The sequence below is a fragment of the Rhincodon typus genome, chromosome 8, assembly GCF_021869965.1.
Source record: "Rhincodon typus isolate 14 chromosome 8, sRhiTyp1.1, whole genome shotgun sequence".
Lineage (NCBI taxonomy): Eukaryota > Metazoa > Chordata > Chondrichthyes > Orectolobiformes > Rhincodontidae > Rhincodon > Rhincodon typus.
This window is the reverse complement of record NC_063339.1, coordinates 73525313-73552524: the sequence shown is the minus strand read 5'-3', so window position 1 is coordinate 73552524 and position 27212 is coordinate 73525313. Positions and strand designations below refer to the sequence as shown.

General features: G+C 43.7%; 1 protein-coding gene across 1 annotated transcript in view; it reads left to right on the top strand.

The window, feature by feature from the left end:
• The window catches only part of LOC109919318 (ALK tyrosine kinase receptor-like), a 134793-nt gene that overhangs the window by 60971 nt on the left and 46610 nt on the right, over window positions 1-27212 (top strand). The window contains exons 2-3 of the mRNA XM_048600463.1: window positions 18095-18205; window positions 25421-25510. Of these exons, the coding sequence (XP_048456420.1) occupies window positions 18095-18205; window positions 25421-25510 (201 nt within the window). The remainder of the gene's footprint in view (window positions 1-18094; window positions 18206-25420; window positions 25511-27212) is intronic.

The window sequence follows — 27212 nt, the reverse complement described above, 5'->3', positions numbered from 1 at the left end:
AAAGAATTAGAATCAACTTGCCTTTCAATATATCAACAAAATTGGAGAGAGCCCTTCAAGAGGAAAAGTGGACTAAAAGTTTTGCTGATGTACAGTTCAAGACTTTTTTTCATCAGTCAGAAAACACCTTTTGAAAATCCAATTGTTCTTATAATTATTGACAAACCAATATTGTTGTTAACTCCATTCCTGACTGCACGCAATGTACATCCCTAGCTGAAATTATTTAGAATGATTTAAAGGTTACAGCATGGGAACAGACCCTTTATCTCAATTAGTTCAATCACTATTAATGCCCCATGACTTCCTCCCTTATTCCCGAAGCCCCTCTTGCCTTACTTCATCTAACCTGTCTGTATATCCTTCCATTCCTGCTTTACCTACCTGTTGATGTAGCTTTGTCTTAAATTCTTCTACGCTATTTACCTTAACTAATCGTGGTGAGTTCCAAATTCTCTCCGCTTTTTGAGTAAAATCTTTTCTCCTGGATTTAATATGGGCTATCATGTATTTGTGGCTTCTACTTTTTTGATTAATCATGTTATTAGATTCCCAGGTTCGTATTAGTGAAACATGCATTAAGGTCTAACTTCTTACACAACTGTCAAATTCAAATTGTGCTTGATCCCTCTCAGACATCTAATGTTGACTGTTCTTCACACTTCCTTCCTTCTTTCCCAATGGATCGTTTTTCATCTTGTTGCTGTTCCTTAGTGGTGGTGACTTGGTATGTAGCCCTCTCTAGGACCATTCATTCAGATGTCTACCCTCATCCTGACCATTTCCCGTGGTATTTCCTCAGTACAGACTTTCTGACTTTCAGGACTCCCCCTGATATATCAGCCGTTCCTTCTCTGTTGCTGGGTCAAAATCCCAGAACTCCGTCCCTAAGGGCACTGTAGGTCTACCTACAGTACGTGGACTGCAGCAGTTCAAGAAGGCAGCTCACCACCTCAAGGACAGCTAGGGATGGATGATAAATGCTGGCCCAACCAGCAATGCCCACATCCCATGAGTGAATAAAACAAAATCCTTTTGTGATAAAGGTTAATATTTCATTAGCCTCCCTAATAGCTTGCTGTACCTGCATATTTGACTTCACTGGCTTATTGGCAAAGACCTAGGTCTTTTGCACACCTACACTTCCCAATCTTTCACCATTGAAGAAATAAGTGATACTTTGATCAGGTTGATCAAAATAAAGTCTACCATATCCATTAATTCCTCTTGGTCAACTCTGTTAGTAACATCCTCAAAAGGTTGCAACAAGTTTGTCAAACACAGTATTTGCAAATACATGTAATAGGAGCTGGGCTAGCTCCAGAGAGGGATATAAAACTGAAGCAGAGTGAGGTTCAACCAACAGGGACAATGGAAAGGCAACTAGTGAATGGCAGATGAGAGCTAATGACAGGAAATAGAGTGGGAACTACAGAACACAGAAACAGGAGTGAGCTATTCATTTGCTCAATGCTTTCCTACCATTCAGATAATAGCTAATCTGAATCTTATCCAGTCTAATCTGTATCCAGTTTGGTCTGTAACCCTAAGCATTGTACCTGGCAAAAATCTATCCTCGCAGTATTGCATAAAACCGTGAGGCCATTTCACAGATAGGTTGGCAGGTTCGATTGGGCTCATATTATAGAGCCTCACAATGTTTACAACATTGAAAGAGGCCACGCAGCCTGTCTTGTTTGGACTGGCCAAAAGAAAACCCATGCAGCCTGATCCTAATCCTCATAACTGTGTTGGATTGTGTGGGGTGGAGTGACGATTTTTAACATGGAATAGAGGATGGGACATTACTGTAAAAGGGGAGGATTTGGAAATGGTAAAATACCAGGGCGAAGAAGGAAAAATTGCATGGACTGCTAAGAGGTGGAATTGAATCAATAGCGGTCATGGTGCCATGTTCATAGAGTCATATAGCATGGAAACAGACCCTTTGGTCCAACTAGACTACGCTAACTCTGTTCCCAAATTAAACTAGTCCGACTTGCCTGCACTTGGCCCATATCCCTCCAAACCTTTCCAGTTCATGTACTTATCCAAATATCTTTAGAACATTGTAACTATACCTGTATTCGCCACTTCCTCTGGCATGAACCACTCTCGGTGTAAAAAAAAGTCATCCCTTATGTCCTTTTTAAAGTTTTCTCCTCTGACCTTAAAAATATGACCCCTAGTTTTGAAATCCCCCACCCTAGGGAAAGAACCTTTGCTATTCACCTTTTCTATGCCCCTCATGATTTTATAAACCTCTGATATCACCACCAAGCTCCTATGCTCCAGTGAAAAAAGGTCCAGCCTATTTTTATAACTCAAACCCTCCATTCCCAGGAACATTTGGTAAATCTTCTATGAACCCTCACCAGTTTAATAATATCCTTCTTATAGCAGGGTGACCAGAAATGCATACAGTATTCCAGAAGAGGTCTCACCAACGTCTTGTACAACCTCAACATGACATCCCATCTCCTCTGCTCAGTGGTCTGAACAATGAAGGCAAGCATGCTAAACACCTTCTTAACCACCCTGTCTACCTGGAGAAAGTGGGGGAAAAGGAGCAGAAACATGAGGGGAATTGCAGTCCTGAAGCTGGGCAGAAGGAGAGATGTATGTTTACTGTGTAAAGGCCTTGTTCAAAATGGCTAATGAAGGAAGGCTGAGTGCTGGTCAGAATCCTCTCCTCTATCAACAATGGTCCTAGTTGGATCTCTCCCCTCATCTCACATCAGCTATTTTAAATAGTACCATTCTGAATGATTTGTATTTTTTTTTCTGAATCCCACTCCGATAGCTTGTTTGACTGCAGTTTTTTTTCTTGCCATTTCATTTTATGCTGGTCCAGTAAATTGTTGCTGGTGTCTACCTACTCAATCATCTTTTATTTTTAGTGTATGATAGCTTCACATGGCCTCAGGCCAAAGCTTTTCAAAGCCAATTAAAGACATAAGAAATAGAAGGATCGATAAGCAATTCATCTTGAACCTGCTGTGCAAAGATTAGAGCTATCTATTAACTCAACTTTACTTCCCTACACTACCCCCATATGCAGAGTTCTGTCACTATATTTTCTCATTCTTACACAGGATGCGGGCAGCGCTGGTAAGGCCAGCATTTGTTGCCCATCCCCAATTGCCCTTGAACCGATTGGTTCTCCAGGTCAGTTCAAAAGGCAAGTAAGAGTCAACTACTATGGGTCTGGAGTCACATGTAGACCTGGTAAGGATGGCAGATTTCCTTGTCTAAAGGACTTTGGTGAAACAGATGGGATTTTACAACAATAGTTGCACGGTCATCATTAGGCTAGATTTTGTTTTAATCCCCGATCGTATTGAATTCCAATTTAACCATCTCTCATGGTGGGACTTAATCCCATGTCCCCAGAGCATTACCCTTGGGCTCTGGATTACCAGTAGTATAACAATGACGATATTGATCTATCAATCTCTGTCTTGCATATATTCAATGACTTGGAATCAAGGCGTTTTCGGGTAGAGAAGATATTCATCCTCATCTCAGTCCTAGTAGGCCATTGCATTATTATGTTACCTTGTTTATGTTTCCCAGAAGGGAAGTCATCTTGCTAGCGTCTATCCTGTAAAACCTATGTGTTATGTTTCAGTTCCATCACGCCTTTCCCTTTTAAACTCCAAGGAATCATATTTCTAGTTGATTCTACCTCTCCTCATAGGACGATCCTTCCAACAGAGGAACTAGTCTTGTGAATCTTAGTTGTGCTCCCTCTAGTGGGAGTGTATCTTTCCTTAGAAGAGGAGACCAACCTCCATTTGTAATCTCATCAAAGCCCAATATAAATATACTCTAGTTTATTCACTCTAATTGCCCCAATTCCTTTTTAATTAAGTACTTCCGAAGCATTACTACTATTGCAATGTTGGAAACATGGCAGCCAATTTCTGTATAGCACGGCCCCACAAATAGCACCACCGTAATGACTAGACATTCTGTTTTAGTGATGTGAATTCAGGGATTGATATTGACAAAGACATCAAGGAAAACTCCCTATTCTCCAAAGGAATATCACAGAATCCTTTACTCTCACCTACAAGGCAAAAGCAGCCTCGATTTTAATGTCTGATCCAAACCACTGCAGCTATGACAGTGCAACACTCCCCTGGCACTACACTGAGGGGTGTCAGGCTGAATTATGTTCTGAAAACTGAAGGGGTTTTACCTTCAGGCTTATACGGAATTCAGATGGAGCCATGGCTGAGACCTTCACCCGAGTGTCTGAAGGGAGAGAGGAAACATTTTGAGACAGTGTTATTTGTACATAGAAAGTCTTGCAAGATGTGATCAATACTAAGCCAGGCTTTGGCCTCACCTAAGCACTGGAGAATTATTTTAAAACTTTGAGAGTGAAAAATCTTTTGGGCAGACAGAAAGAAAATCAGAATATAAATCGGTTACCTGAGAGGAGCCTAAATTTAACTCAGGAAATGTCAAATAATCTTTTTTTAACTATTCGTTCATTGGATGAAGGCATCATTGGCGAGGCTACCATTTATTGCTCATGCCTGACAGCTTTTAGGCTAACATGCTTTTGTTTCTTGCTTCTGACCTCCAGTAATGGATGATTCAGAATGAATCTTGACAGGCTATGAAAGAAGGAGGGAAATAATCAAACTGTTGCTGTTCTGTAAGAGCGGTAGAAAAAGTTCATAAAAAAGATAAAGCAAATTCTTCAAGTTTTAAAAATATGTCATTGGCCAAATAGGTCACATTACTGTGAACTGGTCCATTTTTATCTTTCTGATTGCCACATGCAGTCTCTCATGTGCTTCGTCTGCCTATCCTTACAATTAGTTTTGCCTTGCAGGGCCAGGACCACATTCTCAAGGATTTACTGTGCAGTTTTTATTAGGCAGCTGTCCCGTGTGGAACTTAATGTTCCACTTTCTGGATTAAGGCTCATTATAAAGTGGAACCGAATGTGCACCCTGTAGTGTTTTGATGGTGTTGAGGACACAGTGCAATGCGTAATTGTACCTTATTCTGCTGGTGTAGCGTGCAGTATTTAACAATTGGCAAATAGTTTAGGGAACGAGCATGTGGACTCAGAATTTGTGTTAGCAATTATTTAAAAATGTGTCAGCGTTGATGTCATTGCCCTGACCCTATCCTTCAAAAACTGATAACAATCAGTGCGCTATTGCAAACCGCAGATTGCAATCAATTAGTAATCTCTGAATTATTGTGAATTTACCCTTTTATGCTTTTACTTTTGCTGCAAAAGCTGTTGGAAAAGTTGCATTGTGTTGAAGTGGGAGGATCTGGCATTTTAACACCATATTGAGTTCATAATCACTGCTGAAAAAAAAACTCTTCAGTCCTGAGAAACTAATTTAATACTTGTGCAATATTGAGAGTGTAGAAATACCTGACAGTGACTTACAGGCTAACAGCTAATTGAGGGGTACTGATGGTATCAAATCAGTATTTTTGAGTGAAGTTTCCCACTGGAAACAATGGAGTCTGTGAACGGAACAAGTTGTTTCATCATCTCTTGTTTGCTACTTCAGAGATTTGTTTATTTCTAATGGAGAAATAGGCAGTTGGTGTCTTGTGACCATTGTCAGTACAATTTCTTTATCTAATCTACAAGTCATGCTTTCCTTTGAGTTGAGTACAGTGTCATTCAATGTTGTAAAAATCCTTTCTATGTGGCATCTTAAGAGGTTGAGTTTCCACATCGTAACAACGTGTTATGTTAAAAATGTTCTTCTTACATCATCCTAGTCTTTTTACCACTCCTCTGTTTTCTGACTATCAAATCTCCTGCTGAAAGCAACACTTTCACCTTTTTGCCCTTGAGAAGGTGTAGGTAAACTGCACTCATGGATCGCTATGGTATTTGGGGTAGAGACAACCACAGTGCTGTTAGGAAGTGAGTTCCAGGATTTTGGCCCAATGACAGTGAAGGAATGGTGATATATTTCCAAGTCAGAAGATGTGTGGCTTGGAGGGGGACTTGCAGGTGATGGTGACCCCATGTATCTGCTGTCCTTGTCTTTCTCTGTGGTAGAGGTTGTGGGTTTGGCCAGTGCTGTCTAAGGTGCCTTGGTGAATGTCTGCATAGCATCACGTAGATAGTACACACCATTGGGGCTGAGTGTTGGTGTTGGAGGGAGTGAATGTTTCAAAGACGGTGTGATGCCAATCAAGCAAGTTGCTTTGTCCTGGATGGTGTTAAGCCCTTAGAGTGTTGTTGGAGTTGCACCCATCCAGGCAAGTGGGAAGTATTCCATCACACTCCTGACTTGTGCCTCATAGATGATAAGCAGTCTTTGGGGAGTCAGGAAGTGAGTTACTTGCTGCAGTGTTCCTAGCTTCTGATTTGTTCTTAAGAGCCCCACTGTTAATATGGTTGGTCTAATTCAATTTTTGGTTAATTAAGCTCCAGGATTTGAAAGTGGGGGTTTCAGCTATGGTAATGCTGTTGAATGGAGGTGGTCATTGCCTGGACCTTGTATGTTGCAAATATTACTTGCCATTCATTACCTTAAACCTGGATATTGTCCAGGTCTTGCTGCACTTGAACGCAGAGTACATCAGTATGTGAGGATTTGTGAATGGTGCTGAACATTGTGCAATCATTAGGGAATGTCCCCACTTTTGACCTTATGATGGAGTGAAGATTATTAATGAAGCAGTGGAAGATGGTTGAACCTATGACACTACCCTGAGGAATTCCTGCAGAGACCTGTATCAACCATAACCATTTCTGAAGAAGGGTCTAGACCCGAAACGTCAGCTTTCCTACTCCTCTGATGCTGCTTGGCCTGCTGTGTTCATCCAGCTCTACACCTTGTTATCTCAGATTCTCCAGCATCGGCAGTTCCTACTATCTCTCCTCAACCATAACCATCTTCTTTTGTGCCAGGTATGCTCCAATTAGAGTTTTCCCCCTGATTCCCATGAACTCCAGTTTTAATAAGAATTCTTGATCCTGCACTCTGTCAAATACAGCCTTGATGACAAGAGTAGTCACACTCACCTCAACTCTGGAATTCAACTATCTTGGCAATGTTTGAAGGAAGGCTGTAATGTGATCAGGAGCGGAGTAGCTCTGGCACAGCCTGAATTGAGTATCAGTGAGCTGTTTATTACTGTGTAAGTGACATTCAACAGCACAGTCCATGGCCCCTTCCATTATTTTACTGATAGTCAAGAGTAGACTGATGAGGTGGCAATTGGCCCAGTTGGATTTGTCTTGGATTTTATATCGAGGACATATCCCAGGCAAATTTCGACATTATTCGATAGATGCCAGTATTGTAGCTTGGCTAGGGGTAAGGCAAGTTCTGGAGCACAAGTCTTCAGTACTATTGTCAGAATGTTATATCAGAGCCCACAGCCTTTACAGTATCCTGTGCCACATGATGTCACGTAAAGATAAGACCATATGATTCGCATGTGTGATGCTGAGGACCTCTAGAGGACGCTGAGATGGATCATCCACTCTACACCTCTGGCTGAAGCTTGTTACAAATACTATCACTCCATCAAAATCCATCTAGTTTTCTAGTTTCAATAATTTTATCCTTAACCTTTTCTATTCAGCTTCTCCATGGAACTGAAATCCTCAAACTTTGGTGTCATTCACCTATCCATCCTCAAAGGGCTTTCCTATCCTCAACTGTGGATGCCGAAAATGGAACACAAATTCATTCGTGTTGACTTCCATTTATTTTTGAACACTGTAGCAATTAAAACAGAATATTGCATGAGTTACACGAGTCACGTGTAGGACAGCTCAGACAGGGGGAAAACATTTGTGATAGCCTAGTAGCTTTCATGATAGCAGCTTGTATGTTACCAAGTTTAAAAAATTTATCTTCACAATGTAAAAAAAATCAGTAATTCTTGTACTTTTCTGGTAAGACTGTGTTTATTACGCATCTCAATTACACTTGAGAAGGTGATGGCGAGCCGCCTTCTTGAACCCACGTGGTATAGACAAATCCATGCCGTGGTTAGGACGGTCATTCTAAGATTGTAATGCTGTGACAGTAAAGGAATAGGGATTTGGTTGTGATGGTGTGTAACTTATACAGGAGTTCACAAATAGTGGGATCTCCCATGCAACTGTTGCTCCAGTTCTTCCAGGCAGTAGATGCCTTGATTTTGGGGCATATTACCCAAGAAGCCAGCATATGATGGCTTGTGATTGTATATGATGCACACTGAACCTGATTATTTAAGATGGTGAATGGGTTACCGAATGCGCAATGCCCTTCGACGGTGCTTTCTGAATGGTGTTGGAGCAGCAATCTTCAGAAAGTATTTCACCACATCCCTGACAAAGAGAGTTTGCGAAGTGAGGGAGTGACTCATTTGATTCAGAATTCCCTACCTTTGACCTGTTACGGAAGTCACAATATTTATTTAGCCAACCCATTTAAATCTCTGGTCAATGTTAATACCCAAGGTGGTGATGTTGGGGGTTTAGCTGTGGTCAATGCCAAAGGAGATTCTTGGAACCCCTCTCACTGAATTCATGATCTCAGCGTTGCTGATTCAATCCAATATCCACTGGATTATTTATGATATGCCTAGATGCAGACAGAAAGCGATCTGATAACTTTAGAACATAGAACATAGAACATTACAGTGCAGTACAGGCCCTTCGGCCCTCGATGTTGCGCCGACCTGTGAAACCAATCTGAAGCCCATCTAACCTACACTATTCCATTATCATCCATATGTTTATCCAATGACCATTTAAATGTCCTTAAAGTTGGTGCGTCTACTACTGTTGCAGGCGGAGCATTCCACCCCCTTATTATTCTCTGAGTAAAGAACCTACCTCTGACACCTGTCCTATATCTATCACCCCTTAAGAAATGTTGTTTGGAAAGCTTGCTCTTACCAGAGATCAAATGATTTTAATTTCCACTTTGTTAAAATGTTTGCCACGATCAGTGGAAATTGCATATTCATTGGATCATTTCATTCATTTCAAACAGCATAAAATGGTGAATAACTCTTTCAGTCAAAATTAACTCATTCATTGCATCAACCTTCTGAGCCATACTCTTTTACCAGCTTACAGACTCAGCCACCGCTCTCTGCCCCAGCTAACTCACTCAGCCACACACATACATTTACATCGGCTACTCTGTGCAGTCAGTTCATGCACCTATTCAACACTCCCAACTCTGTCTTCCCAAGCAATGAAGTTAAATTCAACCTGAGCTCTGCTGCCTGCATTCTTATTCACACTTTGTCCTGTTTCCCCATTAACCTTCTCACCACCATTTCCCTCCCCGAGTCGAATGTTTCTGCTTCCATAGAGATGGGGTTGAAGATGAGAGACATCAAGAAGAGGCAATGGGATGGCTGTCTGATGCAACCCACCTCTGAGTCCAAACTGATAAAGAGCAAAATGCTCAGCATGCTGGACACCTGAAGTAAATGAAAAGGAAGCACTGGAGAAACTCAGATTTCAGCAAGAGGCATGACTCTGAGCAGTTTGACTGTAGAGCTCTGAGGCAGTATAACAGTGGGCATTGTGACGGTAGTGCTGTGAGGGGTGGTAATTGTGGACAGTGTGACTGTAGTGCTGTGAAGATGGTGACTGTGGACAGTGTGACTGTACTGCTGTGAGGTAGGGTGATATAGGCAGTGTGACTAAGAACTCTGAAGCACAGTGAGTGTGGGCACTGTGACTGTAGTGCAGTGAGGCAGGCTGACGATTGACAGTGTGACTGTAGTGCTGTGAGGCAGGCGACTATTGGCAGTGTGGCTGTAGTGCAGTGAGGCAAGGTGACGGTGGGCAGTGTGACTATAGTGTTCTGCGACAAGGTGACTGTGAGCAGTGTGTCTGTTAAGCTTTGAGGTGTGGTGATTGTTGATAGTGTGACTGCAGTGCTGTCAGTCAGTGTGACTGTAGTGCCCTGAGGGGTGGTGATTATGGACAGTACGGTTGTAGTGCTGTGAGGCAGTGTGACTGTGGACAGTGTGACTATATTTCCCTGAGACACAGTAACTGTGGGCAATATTACCATAGTGTTGTGAGGCAGGGTGATTGTGGACAATGTAACTCTTGTGTTCTGAAGCAGGCTGATTGTGGATAGTGTGACTGCAGTGCTGTGAGGCAGGGTGACTGTAGACTGTGTGACTGTAGTGCCCTGAATGGTGGTGATACAGAGGGCACAAATACAGAGGATCCTGGTAAAAGTCAGCTCAGTCACTACAACCAAGGAGAGGATTGCCAGAGCCTTAGTTTCCAAGCACAGAGGGGCCCCAAATTTTACATCCCTCCTGCCCTCCTCCTTGGACCAAAAGACAGAGACAGAAAGACTGTTACAAAATTGTTTGTAGTTTAGAAATGACAGAACCTCAGCAGCATGCATCACCTTGACCAGTAAGGATGGCGCAGGCTCTGAGAAAGCTTGTGATGTGTAAAGCATGTAAAATGTGGGAGGTTTTGGGTCCACAAGACATCCAGGACAATCTCACTTGCACAAAGTGCCAGTGGGTTGCTGGTGAAACTAAGCTAGAGAGAACAGTGAATTGTGAGGATGATGCTGAGCGACTTCAGAGGGACATTGACATGTTGGCCAAGTGAGCAGACACCTGGCAGATGAATTTCAATGCAGAGCAATGTGAAGTAATGCACCTTATTTAAGGAAGGATGGTAAAACCCTGGAGAGAGTTCCAAGGAGATTCTCTAGAATGATACCACGAATGAAGGATTTTAGATCTAAGGAAAGATTTGGAAGATTGGTTTTGGTTCTCCTTGGAATAGAAGTTAAGAGGTGACCTTTTTGAAGTGTTCAAAATAACTGTATGAACAATTTTGAAAGTAAAGAAGGATATTGTATTTCCACCAACTGGTATGTCAGTAATTTGGGGTCAGTAAGAGAGGTAGGAGTGAGTCGTAGAGTCATAGAGTCATTCAGCATGGAAGCGACCCTTCGGACCAACCAGTCTATGCTGAACATAATTCCAAACGAAACTAGTCCCATCCGCCCACTCCTGGCACATATCCCTCCAAACCTTTCCTATTCATGTACTTATCTGAATGTCTTTTAAACTTTGTAATTGTAACTGCATCCACCACTTCCTCAGGAAGTTCATTCTATATGCGAACCACCCTCTGTGTAAAAAAAATTGCCTCCTGATGAGGAGGAACTTCTTTACTCAGACAGTTGTTAGGATTTGGAATGCGTTGCCTGGGAGAGTGATGGAGGCAAATTCCATAGGAGGTTTCAAAAGAGAGCTGGACATATATTTTTAAAAGGGATGTAGTTACAGGACTATGGATGTAGGGCTGGAGAATGGGACTAGTTAGGTAGATCTTTCAGGAGCTAGTACAGATATGATGGGTTGAATGGATTTCTTCTGTAAATTCTATGATTGGGGACAGTATGAGCCAGGATGACTGTTGACGTATGACCGCAGTACTTTGTATCTGGGTGACTGTTGATAGTGTGACTAGTGTTCTGAGGCTGTGTGAATATGGCTAGTGTGATTGTATTGCTCTGAGGCAGAGTATTTGTGGACAGTGTGACTGCAGTGCTGTGAGGTGAGTGATTGTGGACAGTGCGACTGTAGTGCTCTGAAGTGTGGTAACTGGGTGCAATGTGACTGAAATGCTCAGTAGTAGAGTGAATATGGATGGTGTGATGGGTGTGTCAGGATGTCTGTTGCCAGTGTGACTGTAGTTCTCTGAGGCAGTCTGATTGTGGAGAGTGTGACTGAGGCAGAGTGAATGTGGGACCAGTGACTATAGTGCTCTAAGGCATGGTGATTATGGGCAGTGGTGATTATGGACTGTAGTGCAGTGATGGAGGCTGACTGTAGTTCTCTGAGGCCTGTGACTGTGGGAACTGTGACAGTAATGCTGTGAGGCAGGGTGATTGTGGACAGTATGATTATAGTCCTATGGGGCAGGGTGGTTGTGGGCAATGTGACTGTAATTTTCTGAAGCAAGGTGACTTGGCAGTGTGACTGTGGTGCTGTGAGTCAGGATGACTGTTGCCAGTGTAATTGTAGTTCTCCGAGCTGGGATATTTTGGACAGTGTGGCTGTGGTGCTCTGAGGACCAGTAATGATGAACAGTGTGACTAGTTTTCTGTGGCATGGTGATTATGAGCAGTGTGACTAGTGTTACGAGGATGGGGTGATTGTGTACAATTTGACTGCAGTGCTTCAGACAGGGTGGTTGTGGAGAGTGTGACTGTCGTGCTCTGAGGTTGAGTAACTGTGGGCGCTGTGACATTGGTGCTGTGAGGCAGAGTGATTATGGGCAGTGTGACTGTAGTACTGTGAGTTGGAGTCATTGTGGACAGTGTGACTGTAGTGCTGTACAGTTAAGTGATTGTGGATGCTGTGACTGTAGCCCTCTGAGGTGGGGTGACTGTGGAGAGTGTGACTGTACTGCCGTGAGGCTGGGTCATTGTCAGCAGTGTGACAGTAATATTGTTTGGGGGAGTGAGGAGGTGATTGTGAACAGTGTGCCCATTGTGCTGTGAGGCGGGGTGATTGTGGATAGTGTGACTACAGTGCTCTGAGGCAGAGTCATTGTGAACAGTGTGACTGTAGTTCTGTGACGTGGGCTGTTCATGGACTCTTTGACTATAGTGTTTCATGCAGGGTGATTGTGGACAGTTTGACTATCGTGCTCTGAGAGTGGGTGATTTTTGATCATGTGGCTGTAGTGCTCTGAGTTGGTGTGATTGCGGACAGTGTGACTGTAGTGCTGTGAGATCAGGTGAATGTTAATTGTGTGACTGAGATGGGTAACTATGACTGTAGTGCTGTGAGGTAGGGTGATTGTGGATAATGTGACTGTCATGCTCCGAATCAGGTTAAATGTGGAGAGTTTGACTGCAGTGTTGTGAGGCGGGGTGATTGTGGCGAGTGTAGCTGTAATGTTCTGAGGCAAGATGAATGATGGCAGTGTAACTGTAGTGCTCTGAGGCAGGGTGATTGTGGACAATGTGGCAGTAGTGTTCGGAAGGGGGTGCTCCATGCAGGGTAATTGTGGACGGTGTGACTATAGTGCTCTGAGAGTGGATGACTGTTGACTGTAGTGCACTGAGGTTGGTTTACTGTAGGCAGAGTGACTGTAGCGCTCTAAGGCAGGAAGATTGTATACAGTGTGGCTGTAGTGTTGGTCAGTGGAGAGACTGTAGTGCTTTCAGCTGAGGTGAATACAGTAATTTTGACCATAGTGCTCTGAGGTCAGTGGACAGTGTAACTGTAGTGTTCTGAGATTAGATGTATGTTGCCTGTGACTGCAGTGCACTGAGGGGGTGTAACTGTGGGCAGTGTGACGTAGTGCTCTAGACAGGGTGATTGTGGACATTGTGACTCTAGTGCTGTGATGTGGATGATTGGGACAATGTGTGTATGCTATGAGGCTGGTGATTGTGGACAATGTGACTGTAGTGCTCTAATGTGGGGTGATTATGGACAGTTTAACTGTAGTGTTCTGAGAGTGGGTGACGACAATATGACTGTAGTGCACTGGGTCGGGTAACTATGGGCAATGTGACTGTAGTGCTGTGAGGCAGGTGATTTTGGATGGTGTGACTGTTGTGCTCTGAGCCAGGGTGAATGTGGTGATTTTGCCAGCAGTGCTGTAAGGCTGGTTGATTGTGGACAGTTTGACTGTAGTGCTCTGAGTTAGCTAAACTGTGGACAGCACAATGAGGCAGGATAATTTTGGACAGTGTTACTGTAGTGATCTGAGGCAAAATGACTTTGGACAGTTTGGCTGTAGTGCTTCAGGTAGTGTGATGGCTGGCAATGTGACCATAGTGCCCCGATGCGTGCTTTTGTCGACAGTGTAACTCTAGTGCTCTGAGGCAGGGTGATCTGGTCAGTGTGACTGTGATAATATTCAAAACGTTGGTAGTTTATTGTTGCAAGTCTGTCCTCATTTCTATCCAAAGTTAATCTCCTCTTTGTACACATTCATCATGGTAGCTGTAAGTATAAATTCAAGAATTGTTTAAGGTATACCTTAGGATAAAAATTTCATCCTTATTTTCAAAAGGCTCCATGTCCATGCCTATTTAATCCCTTCCAACCCAGCAACCTTGCAAACACCTGTTTATTCCTTGAACTCTGGGCTCTTGAACATCTGCTAATTTTAACTCCTCCATGGTTTGTGGTCATGCGAGATTCCAATCCCTACAATGCCCTCCTTTCCTCCCTGCACCTTACTTCTCTCTATCTTGCTTCCTTCCTTAAATACTATCTTAAAACCTACCTGTAAGACCTAACCTTTGATTGTCTGCTCTAATACCGCCCTATTTGGCTACGTCTAATGTTACATTATGATGCCCCTGCGAAGTGCTTTGATGTGTTTTACTGCATTACAAATACTATATAAGTGTAGGTTGTTCTTGTTGTAATCAAGGGACATTGGCCACCTGCTTAGAGACAGTATCCCAACATGGGAAATAGGTTTAACAAGCTTAAGTCACATTTTCCATGTGCAATTAGAATAGAATAGAACAGAATAGAATAGAATAGCAATTTATTGTCACGTGTATTTTTACAAAAAAAGAACAGTGAAAAGTTTTATAAGTCGCCATGCGTGACCTGTATTCAAGTAATTGTAGCAGTTTCCTCATCACTGTTTACTGAGACTGTCCTTAAGAAAGAGAGTCTGGCAAAGCATTTCTCGTGCTCTCCAACTTTCTCCTCAAGATTATGCCTCACAATGTGGAAGAGTTGCATAGGTTTGGGCAGCTCTCCCAGACCTAGCTGAAATGGGCATTCTCCATTCACCAACCTGGACGGGCGATGACAACAGCCGTTCAACCACATGGGGCAACATTATTATGTTCTCCGCAATTCACACTCCTAGCGAACATCAAGCTCAATATCTCTCAAGAAGCAGGAACTCAATGTACATTTTTATTTATTTATCCTGTTTAATTTCTACTCCAACTGTAATCCCCAGTTGAGGCCAAAAAACGGCAGCTTGTATTTATACAATGCCTTTAAACATCCTACTTAACAATACTGACAAACAAAATTTGACACAAAAGCAAAGAAGGGACAAGTGACCAAAAAAAAATTGCAAGAAGATGGAAGCATTTTAAAGGAAGGGACAGCAAGTTGAAAGGTTTAGCAAAAGAACTGCAGGTATAGTGGAGGCAACTGAGGGTATGGTTAAGAGATAGAGTATTGAGGCTAAGCAAATCTCGTTCCTTCATCACTTTGCATCACATCTGGGATCCTAGTTGGTGAGAGCGCGTTGGGATATCCTGAAGAGGCGAAACGTCCTTCGAGATGGGAAATGAACATCTCCAGTGCCAGTCAGAAACCCAGTGTGATAGGTGCCACGTAAATGCAAATCCTTTCTGTCCAATTACAGGAGGAAGTTTTCTGGGAATAGAAACAAAAATCTCGAGACAAAGGGAGAGATCACTTGCTGGACATTGAGCAACTGTAGGTTGCCACAGTTTCAACTGAAGAAGGGTAATTTCTGAAACGTTGACTGCCCCTTTCCTCCAGATGCTGCCTGGCCTGCTGTGTTCTTCCAGGCTCCTGTTTGTCTACCTTGGATTCCAGCATCTGCAGTTTTTTCTTTGTGTCTCTCAACTGTTGCCGATTGGCTTCTTATGGAAATGTGTAGCTGGGGGTAGCATGAAGAGATTGGAACAAAAACAAAAGTTGCTGGAAAAGCTCAGCAGGTCTGGCAGCATCTGTGAAGAAAAAGAAAATTCGAGTTAACGTTTCGGGTCCGGTGACCCTTCCTCAGAACTTTCGGTTTTTATGAAGAGATTGGAAGTGAGCATGGGAGAAATGCTGTGATGCCTTTTCATTGGTGTATAATAGGGATTTGAATTGTAGACTGTATCAGATGGAAAGGACTCCCGAGTTATGTACAAAAGGTCCCCAAGCTTCCTGTTTGCATTGTTTGAGCTGGATAACAGTAGTCTTGTTCCAACATGATTACCCAACCTCTTAGAAAACGTGAATCAACCTACACACAAAGACCTGGGCTTGGTCCAGCTGGATTTCATTTCCAATAGCTTAACCTGGGAATTCTTAAGGTGGGACTCCTTCCCTGAAGAGATTTCAGCCCTCTTTTGTTCAATGGCATATGTGCCTGAGCCTGGCAATGCTTTTGTTTTCGGAAAGGTAGGTCCTCCCTGTTTCTGCCTGTCAAAATTTACTCGAAGAAAGAAGATGCAGAATGAAAGTATTGATGGATTTAATTAACTGAGAGACGGGCGGGTGAGACTGGCTTTACGTCAGGCCGTTTGGTTTCACTGTGCTCGATGAGGGCAATTCATCATTCTGTCATTTAGTCAAAAGCAGCCTCAACAAAAAGCTCTTTCTCTTGCCCCCCCAACCCCCACCCCCGCCAAAGCCACCCCCACTGACCGCATCTTTCTCACTCTCTCTCCCGCTCACTCTCCCTGTTAAAGATTCGTGCATCTGTGTGCAGAGAGCACTCACTAGGCAACCACTAACATTTGCCAGTTACGAATACTGATTGATTAATGCGGAGCTCAGAAATGGTTCCATTTTGAAAGCACAGCAGTGAATGCAGCCTCGGTACAGAAGGAATTTCCTGCTGACATTTGGAGCTTGTCTAAAAGAGGTTTCGATGGCTACCGTGGGCGGCCGGGTGATGAGGGAGTTTGGGGTCTTCCTGTAAATTATAATCATTGAGTGAAAACGTCACCCACACCCCCCCCCCCCCCACACACACACACACACACACACACACACACACACACACACAAAACTCACCACCACCCATTCACCGGCCTGAGCCTGGCAGTCAGTCTGAATAAATGTCTGCACCCTCGCCCCCCAACCCCTTCCGAGGCTCGGGTCGGGTGGGGAAGGTAGTGAGAATGTAAGTTCCCCACTTTTCTGTGCTGAAGACAGCTTATTATGGGAATTACATCGGAGTAAGGGCAGGGTGGGGTTTGACGTAGTTTCGAGCCAGTCTTTGGCTCAACGGGCAGCGCTTACCACAGCGGACTATTAATTAAGGGTCCCCACGTAGCGAGTTGTAAAAGTCCTTCAGCTGTTTGAATAGTTTAGCCTGAGCCAACGTGGGAGTGTGAGTACGGAACTGTTCCATGGGAAAGTTGGCGGGAGACCCCTCGGAGAGACAGCATGTTGAAGGGGTTTTCACTAAGACATCGTATCAACATAATGAAGGTATTTCATGAAGCAGCTACTGACGACATCGCTTTTCCTCCCTGAATAAGGAATAAAGATGAGGTGAACATTAAAACTGTTTATCTTCTGGCAGGTTTTAAAGTGGCCTAATTAAAAGTGGAGAGTCAGCTACCTCACGAGTCTAAGTGATGTATGCCATCTATTTCTATTGATCCTAGTAACCTAATCATGATTCAGTGGTTCTCAAGCTCTGAGGATTGAACTCAAGACTGATGTGCTGCCTACTGCGCTAAGACGGGTAGTTCCCAATGTGTTGACTGCTCCTTTCCTCTTGATGCTGCCTGGCTTGCTGTGTTCTTCCCAGCCTTCTGTTTGTCCACCTTGGATTCCAGCATCTGCAGGTTTTTTTTGTCTCTAATGGTTCAGTGGTAACCCTCCCTGCTCTGAGGTTGTGGTTTCAAATTGCCATTCTAGACACTGGACTACATAATCAAGATTGACACATTAGTGCATGAATGCACTGTCAGAATAGCACCTTTTGCACGAGATATTAAGCCAAGGTCCTAGCTTCCCGCTCAGATTCTGTGGCATTTTTCCAAACTACAGATGCATCCTGACCGTTATTATCCAACTATTGCAACATATTTACTGGTCATTTTGACATTTCCACCTGCTGGACTTCGCTGTGCACAAATTGTTTTCCACGTTGCAAAGACCAAGAGTACTTATTGGGTGTAAAGCATTTGTAGACATCCTAAGGCCATGGAAACTGCTATAGAAATGCAAATCTTGCTTTCTGAAAATTTCCCATCCTAAGTGCTTAAAACAGTTCAGTTGCAGTTTATGCATTCTGCATTAAATTATCCCTCATCAAGGATCAACAGATGAAAGGGTTTGTTATCCCACTCTATCTTTCCACACAGTCTGTCACAGTTGTTCTATTCCCTTACAGTGTCAGGCATTGGGAGCCATCCCAATGAGGGGTCTGCAGCAGCTGGACAGACGCACCTTTATTCGGTGAGCCAGTTGGACTCTGATCTCCCACAAGGCATTGCTGACGATGGTAAGTGAAGGCAGAACCAGGGATGATGTATGTGGGGGTAGCGTGCAAGGGGACAGGGTACATGTGACCTCTTTTACTTGGAGAAACATTAATGGGGGAGGGGGGTCTCCAGTCAATTATTTCATATCAGCAATCACTTCACTTTATTTTCCATTGAGAAAATTTTCCATGGAACTATATTTTTGATATTTTGTAAATATATTTTCTTCTGTTAAAACATTCTAAATAAGTAAATAATAACAATAGAGAAAATAATGTTTCTCCTTCACAGATATTTAATATTAATTAAAAGCTGTATTTAAACGATTCCAGTGTAATGTCTCATTTGTATATCAGCTCCTGTTAAAGGTTATTATGGAGAAGGCATAAATGATTTTAGGTGCAGATTTGCACTGATCTGAGGGGTTATAGCATCCAACAGTAAGACCAAGACAAGACATGATCCTCCTTGTTCACAACACTCTTTATTCATGGTGAAATCTTTTGAGAGCAGATTTCCTCAAGGAAGATAAGTTCGCCCTTGTTGCATGTTTACTACATGAGTGGTGATAAACTATATCATTGCAAATCCATCCAGTGTGGCAAGCTGAACAGGTGCTCCCATCCTAATTCTGGAACCCACCTTCCAATTCAGCCCACATTGATGTAGGAAAAATCTCCTCGTACCACCGGCTGTAAGGGTTCCTAAGCTGGACAGCAACCTGTGAGTTGAGGCTGCTCCAAACCTCCTTTTAACCCATTTCATGAGTCAGAAGATTGTAAAATATCTAAGATGAAGGTGGAATACTATCCCTGAAGTGCTGCATTATGTTTGTTTACAACATCGAATCATAGAGTTGTACAGCATGGAAACAGTTGATCCAACTTGTCCATGCTGACCAGATATCCAAAATTAATCTGGTCCCATTTGCCAGCATTTGGCCCATATTCCTCTAAACCCTCCCTATTCATGTACCCATCCAGATGCCTTTTGAATGTTGTAATTGTACCAGCCTCCACAACCTCCTCTGGCAGCTCATTCCATACATGTACCACTCTCTACGGTTAGATCTGTTTTAAATCTTTCCTCTCTCATCTTAAAGCTATGCCCTCTAGTTTTGGACTCCCCTACACTTGGAAACAGACTTTGGTTATTCCCCCTATCCATGCCCTTCATGATTTTATAAACCTCTATAACGTCACCCTTCAGTCTCTGAAACTCCAGGGAAAATAGCCCCAGCCTATTCAGCCTCTCCCTACAGCTCAAACCCTGCAACCCTGGCAACATTCTTGTAAATCCTTTCAGAACCCTTTCAAGTTTCACAACATCTTTCCTACAGCAGGGAGACTAGAATTAAATATAGTTCAAAAAATGAAAGGTAAGAGCAAGAATTGAAGTTGTCAAGGTGGAGTGGAGCCTGTGGGGGAGCCAGAAGGATGTCAGAACGATTTCTGACAAGATAAGACAAACAGCACAGATTAAATAGAAGTACAAGTGCTGAAAACAAAAAATGCTGCAAATACACTTTTGTTGATGCTATTGGTCAGACAGCATCTGAAAAATGGAGACAAACTCGGATGTACTTTGCTTTTATATGAAAGCAAAATACCGTGGCTGCTGGAAATCTGAAATCAAAAACAGGATATGCTGAAAGTACTAGACAACAAGCTGCAGGGCTGGGTGAACACAGCAGGCCAAGCAGCATCATAGGAGCAGAGAGGCTGACGTTTCGGGCCTAGACCCTTCATCAGAAAAGGGGGAGGGGAAGGGGGTTTTGAAATAAATAGGGAGACAGTGGGAGGCGGATAGAAGAGGGATAGAGGAGAGGATAGGTGGAGAGGAAACAAACAGGTCGAAGAGGCGGGGATGGGGCCAGTAAAGGTGAGTGTAGGTAGGGAGTTAGGAAGGGGATAGGTCAGTCCAGGGAGGACGGACAGGTCAAGGGGGCGGGATGAGGTTGGTCGGTAGGAGATGGAGGTGCGGCTTGAGGTGGGAGGAGGGGATAGGTGGGAGGAAGAACAGGTTAGGGAGGCAGGGACGAGCTGGACTGGTTTTGGGATGCGGTAGGGGGAGGGGAGATTTTGAAACTTGTGAAATCCACATTGATACCATTGGGCTGCAGGGTTCCCAAGCGGAATATGAGTTGCTGTTCCTGCAACCTTCGGGTGGCATCGTTGTGGCACTGCAGGAGGCCCAGGATGGACATGTCGTCTGAGGAATGGGAGGGGGAGTTGAAATGGTTCGCGACTGGGAGGTGCAGTTGTTTATTGTGAACCAAGCGTAGGTGTTCTGCAAAGCGGTCCCCGAGCCTCCGCTTGGTTTCCCCGATGTAGAGGAGGCCACAACGGGTACAGCGGATGCAGTATACCACATTGGCAGATGTGCAGGTGAACATCTGCTTGATGTGGAAAGTCTTCTTGGGGCCTGGGATGGGGGTGAGGGAGGAGGTATGGGGGCAGGTGTAGCACTTCCTGCGGTTGCAGGGAAAAGTGCCGGGTGTGGTGGAGCTGGAGGGGAGTGTGGAGCGGACAAGGGAGTCACGGAGAGAGTTGTCCCTCCGGAAAGCAGATAAGGGTGGGGAGGGAAAGATGTCTTTGGTGGTGGGGTCGGATTGCAGATGGCGGAAGTGTCGGAGGATGATGCGTTGGATCCGGAGGTTGGTGGGGTGGTACGTGAGGACGAGGGGGATTCTTTTTTGGTTTTTATTGCGTGGACGGGGTGTGAGGGATGAGGTGCGGGAGATGTGGGAGACACGGTTGAGGGCGTTCTCGACCACCGAGGAGGGGAAGTTACGGTCCTTGAAAAACGAGGACAACTGAGATGTACGGGAGTGGAATGCCTCATCCTTGGAGCAAATGCGGCGGAGGCGAAGGAATTGGGAATAGGGGATAGCATTTTTGCAGGAAGGTGGGTGGGAGGAGGAGTATTCTAGGTAGCTGTGGGAGTCGGTGGGCTTGAAATGAATATCGGTTTCTAGGTGGTTGCCCGATATGGAGACAGAGAGGTCCAGGAAGGGGAGAGAGGTGTTAGAGATGGTCCAGGTAAACTTAAGGTTGGGGTGGAAGGTGTTAGTGAAGTGTATGAACTGTTCGAGCTCCTCGTGGGAGCACGAGGCAGCGCCGATACAGTCATCAATGTAACGGAGGAAGAGGTGGGGTTTAGGATCGGTGTAGGTACGGAAGAGGGATTGTTCCACGTAACCTACAAAGAGGCAGGCGTAGCTTGGGCCCATGCGGGTATCCATGGCTACCCCCTTTGTCTGTAGGAAGTGGGAGGAATTGAAAGAGAAGTTGTTGAGTGTGAGACGAGTTCGGCTAAGCGGATGAGGGTATCAGTGGAGGGGGACTGGTCGGGCCTGCGGGACAGGAAGAAGCGGAGGGCCTTAAGGCCATCTGCATGGGGAATGCAGGTGTAGAGGGACTGGACGTCCATGGTAAAGATGAGGTGTTGGGGACCGGGGAATTGGAAGTTCTGGAGGAGGTGGAGGGCGTGGGTGGTGTCACGGACATAGGTAGGGAGTTCCTGGACCAAGGGGGAGAAAATGGAGTCTAGATAGTTGGAGATCAGTTCGGTGGGGCAGGAGCAGGCGGAGACAATGGGTCGACCAGGGCATTCAGGTTTGTGGATTTTGGGAAGGAGATAGAAGCGGGCAGTGCGAGGTTGGGGAACGATGAGGTTGGAGGCCGTGGGTGGGAGGTCACCTGAGGTGATGAGGTTGTGGATGGTTTACGAGATGATGGTTTGGTGCTCAGGGGTGGGGTCATGATCAAGGGGGCGGTAGGAGGAGGTGTCGGAGAGTTGGCGTCCGGCCTCGGCGATGTAGAGGTCAGTGCGCCATACTACAACTGCGCCTCCCTTGTCCGCGGGTTTTATGGTGAAGTTGGGATGGGAGCGGAGGGCTGCACGTTCTGAAAGTACTCATCATCTGTGGAGAGAGAACAGAGTTAACATGGCAAGTTATTTTTGCTACTTTTCTTTCATTCCTCAATGGATTTTCTGAGGTTTTGGGCTTATCACAATTGAACAGACACAGCCTGTCGAAGATTTTCTCTTCTTTTTTTTTGCATATTCTTTGGCTCCTTTAATTTCCAGCTATCTTGCACTCTTTATCAGCATCTTTTTCCACTTATTTCTCTATTTTGTCTCTGACTGTGTTCCTCTCTATTCATATTTTAATTCATCTCTACCTTTATATTGTGTCGCTCTGTCTCTGTTTGCTTGTTTTTATCACCCTTTCCCATTTTTGCCTCTTCTCTCTCTCTCATGTCATTTCTTTCTCTCTCTCCATCTCACTGTCTTTGCCTGTGTGTAACTATCTATCAGTCTCTCTGTCCCTGTTCACATCCCCAGCATCACACTATTATAGTCCAATTCCAGGAATATTGAAAGCATGGAGATTTTCGAGCTCGGGTGGTTCTGTATCAGAAAATGAGAGCTGACCGCTGTCTTTAGAGGCAGGAACGTTCTACTTAGGGGTAGAAGCAAGGCCAGCTACTAAACCTGAATTGTGTTGTGTTTGCTGGAAGTTATGCAACAGGGCAATGGTAGGGCTAATGCCTGCTTAAGCATCTTGTTGCATTATATTTCATTGAACTGTGGTGACTACAGTGCTTGCTTTGGACTGGATCTCACTGTTTTAAACCAATTTGGCAACACCACAGGAGATATTGTTATAATGGGTTCATGAACATGTATGTGCTGCACCTCCAGAAAATGCTCACCAATAAGGCTTTTACGAGCCATCTCCAGAAAGCTTATCTAGCATAACATGACTCCACTAATTATTTATTCCAGCGAGCGCCAACAGCAATATTGAAGGAGCTGTTGTGATACCTTAATTACTTCATTGAAGCAATTGTTACATTACAGGGAATTAATCAGTGGGACAGCTCTGAGAACAGATGCAGAGCAGCATAAGTCTTCGATTCACTGTCTGCATCAATGTATTAATAAGGAGACTCTATTACCACTAAGATGGAAGCCGTCATCAAGCCTGTATGAATAAATTGATTCCATGACTAACATTGTGACCATCCAACACATTCTGTTAATAAGTTGATTCCGTTCATAACAATGAGAGCCATCCAAACAGTGCATTAAAAAATCAATTGTATCATGAACAGTGAGACCAGATTCCATTCCCCACACACTGTGTTAATAGCTGGATTCCATTACTAAAAGTGTGATCCATCTCACTTTACCTTAATATAGCATAAAACTGTAAAATAATTATAACACAGAAGGAGACCATTCAGCTCATCGGCCAACTGTAAAAGCAATTTAGCTAGAATCCTGGCTCCCTCCTTTCCCCATAGCCCTGCAAATGTTTCTGTACAGGTTGCTTTTCCAATTTCTTTTTGATGCCACAGTTTGACCTGCCTTCGCCATACTCTTAGGCAGTACATTTCGTACCCTCACCCACTTGCTGTGTGAAAGTGTTTCACCTAGGGTTACAATTGGTGTTTTTGCCAATCATCTTAAATCTGTGTCCTCTGGTTCTCAACCTACCAGTCCGAGCAGGTTCTCTCGATCCACACTGTCCAGACTCCTTGTGGTTTTGTACACCTCAATCAAATCTCCCTCTCAACCTCCAACTCCTACAATCTATCCATTCAATATGAAGTTGCTCACTCTTGGAACCCATGTTGTAAATCTTTTCTGCAGTCTCTCTACAATCTTCATAGTCTTCCTAAAGTGTAATGCACAGAATTGCATCCAGTATTCCAGCCTAGGCCAATCTAGAGTTATACGAATATTCATCTTAACCTCCCTGCTTTTGCACTTCATACATCTATTTATCAAGCCCAGGATAACACATGGTTATTTAATCAACTACCTGTTCTGCTAGCTTCAACAATTTCTGCACCTCAACGTGTTCATGCACCTCCTTTAGATTGTATGCTACACTTTGTATTGTCTACCCTTGTTTTGTTTTACTTGAATTCATTGCATTGGCTGAAACCGTCAAACAGCCTCAACACTCAGTCTGTATTTTTCTCATTCATTCATTCACAGGATATTGTGGTTGGTTGGCTTGCGGAGCTGGTTCGTTGTTTTTCTGCAGACGTTTCATTACCCTACTGGTTAACATCGTCAGTGCAGCCTCTGATGAAGTGCTCAATGGACTCCAGAGTTTAAATAACAGGCAAGAAAAACATAATGGCGCTTCATCGGAGGCTGCACTGATGATGTTACCCAGCAGGGTAATGAAACATCTGCAGAGAAACAATGAACCAGCTCGGCGAGCCAACCAACCACAACATCTACAACCTGAGCCACAAATCTACTCTAAAATCACAGGATAATGTCAACAGAAGGTCAGCAATTAATGTCCACCTTTAATAGCCATTGAGGAAGGTTTAATGAGCTGCCTTCCTAAACCGTTGCTGTTCGTATGTTGAGTGTATTTACATGGCATTATTAGGAAGGGAGTTCCAAGATTTTGAGCCTGCAACATATCTCCATATTAGTTTCTTTATTCTTTCATGGGGTGTGAGTAACACTGGCAAGGCTAACATTTGTCACCCACTCTTAATTCCCTTGAACTGAATGTCTTGCTTGGCTATTTCAGAGGTATTCAAGAGTCAACCACATTGCTGTGGGTTTAGAATCACATGTAGGCCAGACCAGGTAATGGAGGGAAGATTTTCTTCTCAATGGATTTTACAACAAGTGATAATAGTTTCATGGTCACCATCACTGAGACTAGCTTTCAGTTCTACATTCATGACATATGAACAAGGAGCAGGAGTAGGCCATTCAGCCCCTCGAGTGCACTGCACCATTCAACAAGATCGTGGCATGGTTCAATACAACATCACCTGGGCAACACCAGTTCACAATTCTGTAGGTACACTGCTCATGATCTCTGCTTTCCTTTTGAGTATTTCTTCGTTTGTGTGGCTTCATTAATGGGTTTCACACTTATAATTTAAAGTTAAGATATAAATCAGCCATGATGGCTCAGTGGTTAGCACCGCTGCCTTACAGTGCCATGGGCTGAACCCAGTGAGCTTCCACACTGTAGGTATTCTATGAATCTATATTTGAATTGAGTGAAGGAACAAACTTTGATGGGATGGAATGGCCTTCTGCTGTTCCCACCAGATGAGGAGGGCCTAGGGAATTAGCTTGTGGTCATCAATATCAGACAAGGTAGCCATGTCTTGGTAAGTGCTACACCGCCTCCATTATGGGCCATTATTCTGCACTTATCTGCCTTTTTTTCCACACAGAGTCTGAACCGGTAACATTGGAGGATGATTCATTGCATCAACTTGAAGATTTGCCATTTCTCTTCCCTGTGCCAGAGGTTGCCCCATCAGGTAAAAGTATTGAAATGTACATTCTGTAAGTAATTTAACTGTGAATTGTTTAAGACGGCATATAATTTTTAGAGAATGTATCACACCATATGGTATTATAATTTTTAGGTTCAAAGTTGGGTTTGTGCAGAACTGTATTGCCCATATCAGATTCCTGTGCCTCACTTTTTCCTCGGATCTAAACTCTGGGATTCCCTCCCTAAACCTCTGTGCTTCTCTTAGTTTCCCTTCTGCTGTAGAATCCTCTTTAAAACCAACTCTTTGAATGATCTTAATGCCTATTTCTTTGTCTCAAAATGAATTTCATTGTTCTTCAAAGGATTTTACTTAGATATCGGAAGGTTTTATAATGAGGTTGTTGACTTGCTTGCCGAGCTGGCTTGTTCTCATTCAGACGTTTCGACACCATATTAGGTGACATTATCAGTGCAGCCTCCGATGAAGCCGTGTTATTCTACTCCGCTTGGAATTTATACTGTTTGGTCCATTATGGTGAGTGGTGTCATTTCTGGCTTTGATCTGTATGGGTTTGTATATGGGGTCCAATTCTGTGTGTTTGTTGATTACATTACGGGTGAAGAATCATGCCTCTAGGAATTCCCGTACATGTCTATGTTTGGCTTGGGCTACTACGGTTACGTTGTCCCAGTTAAACTGATGGCCTTCATTGTCTGAGTGTACCGATATTAAGGAGAGTTCGTCGCTGAACATCAACTAGCAGCAAAATGGCACGACGAGCTCTCCTTAATATCAGTACACTCAGACAATGAAGGCCGTCAGTTTAACTGGGACAAGGTAATCATAGTAGCCCAAGCCAAACATAGACACACACGGGAATTCCTAGAAGCATGGCTCTCCACCCGTAATGCAATCAACAAACACATAGAATTGGACCCCATATACAAACCCATACAGATCAAAACTGGAAAGACACTACTCACCATAATGGACCAAACAGTATAAATTCCAAGCGGATTAGAATAACACGGCTTCATCGGAGGCTGCACTGATAATGTCACCTAGCATGGTGACAAAACGTCTGAACGAGAACAAGCCAGCTCTGCGAGCAAGTCAACAACCTCACCCACAACCTGAGCTACAGATCTTTGCCAAAAATTTGAAGGTTTTACAATGTTAGAGGTGCTATATCATTTCCAATAATGTATCTGGTTCAGATTTCCTCTGTATCAGGATAAAGCTACAATGTGACAACTTTGCAGGGAAGGCACCTTTCATTAAAAAAATGATGTTGGACTGGCGTGGACAAGGTCAGAATTCACATAACAGCAGGTTGTAATCCAACAGGTTTATTTGAAAACACAAGCTTTTGGAATCTTACTTCTTCCTCAGCTGTTAGTGAGAGAGGTAGTATCAGACACAGAATTTGTAAGTAAAAGATCAAAAGGTCACACCACTGATGAGGATTTACTAAACAAACCTAAGATGCTGTTAAATCTTTAATCAGTGAGAAGTTTTTAATTGATATGCATATGTAAACTCCCGAATTCCTTTCAATCCCAGTGCTGTGAGAACTAAAGGTTTTGTCATTGTAAGGAAGAGGTGACATTTTAGGTCAGGCAATACATGTTAGGTGTGAGGCCTTGTTTAGAAACTGTTCGTGTTTTGGTTTGGAGTCAGACTGGTTTTATTTCAAAAGTAGGAATTAATAAAATGCCACATTGACTGACTGACTGTCTATAAA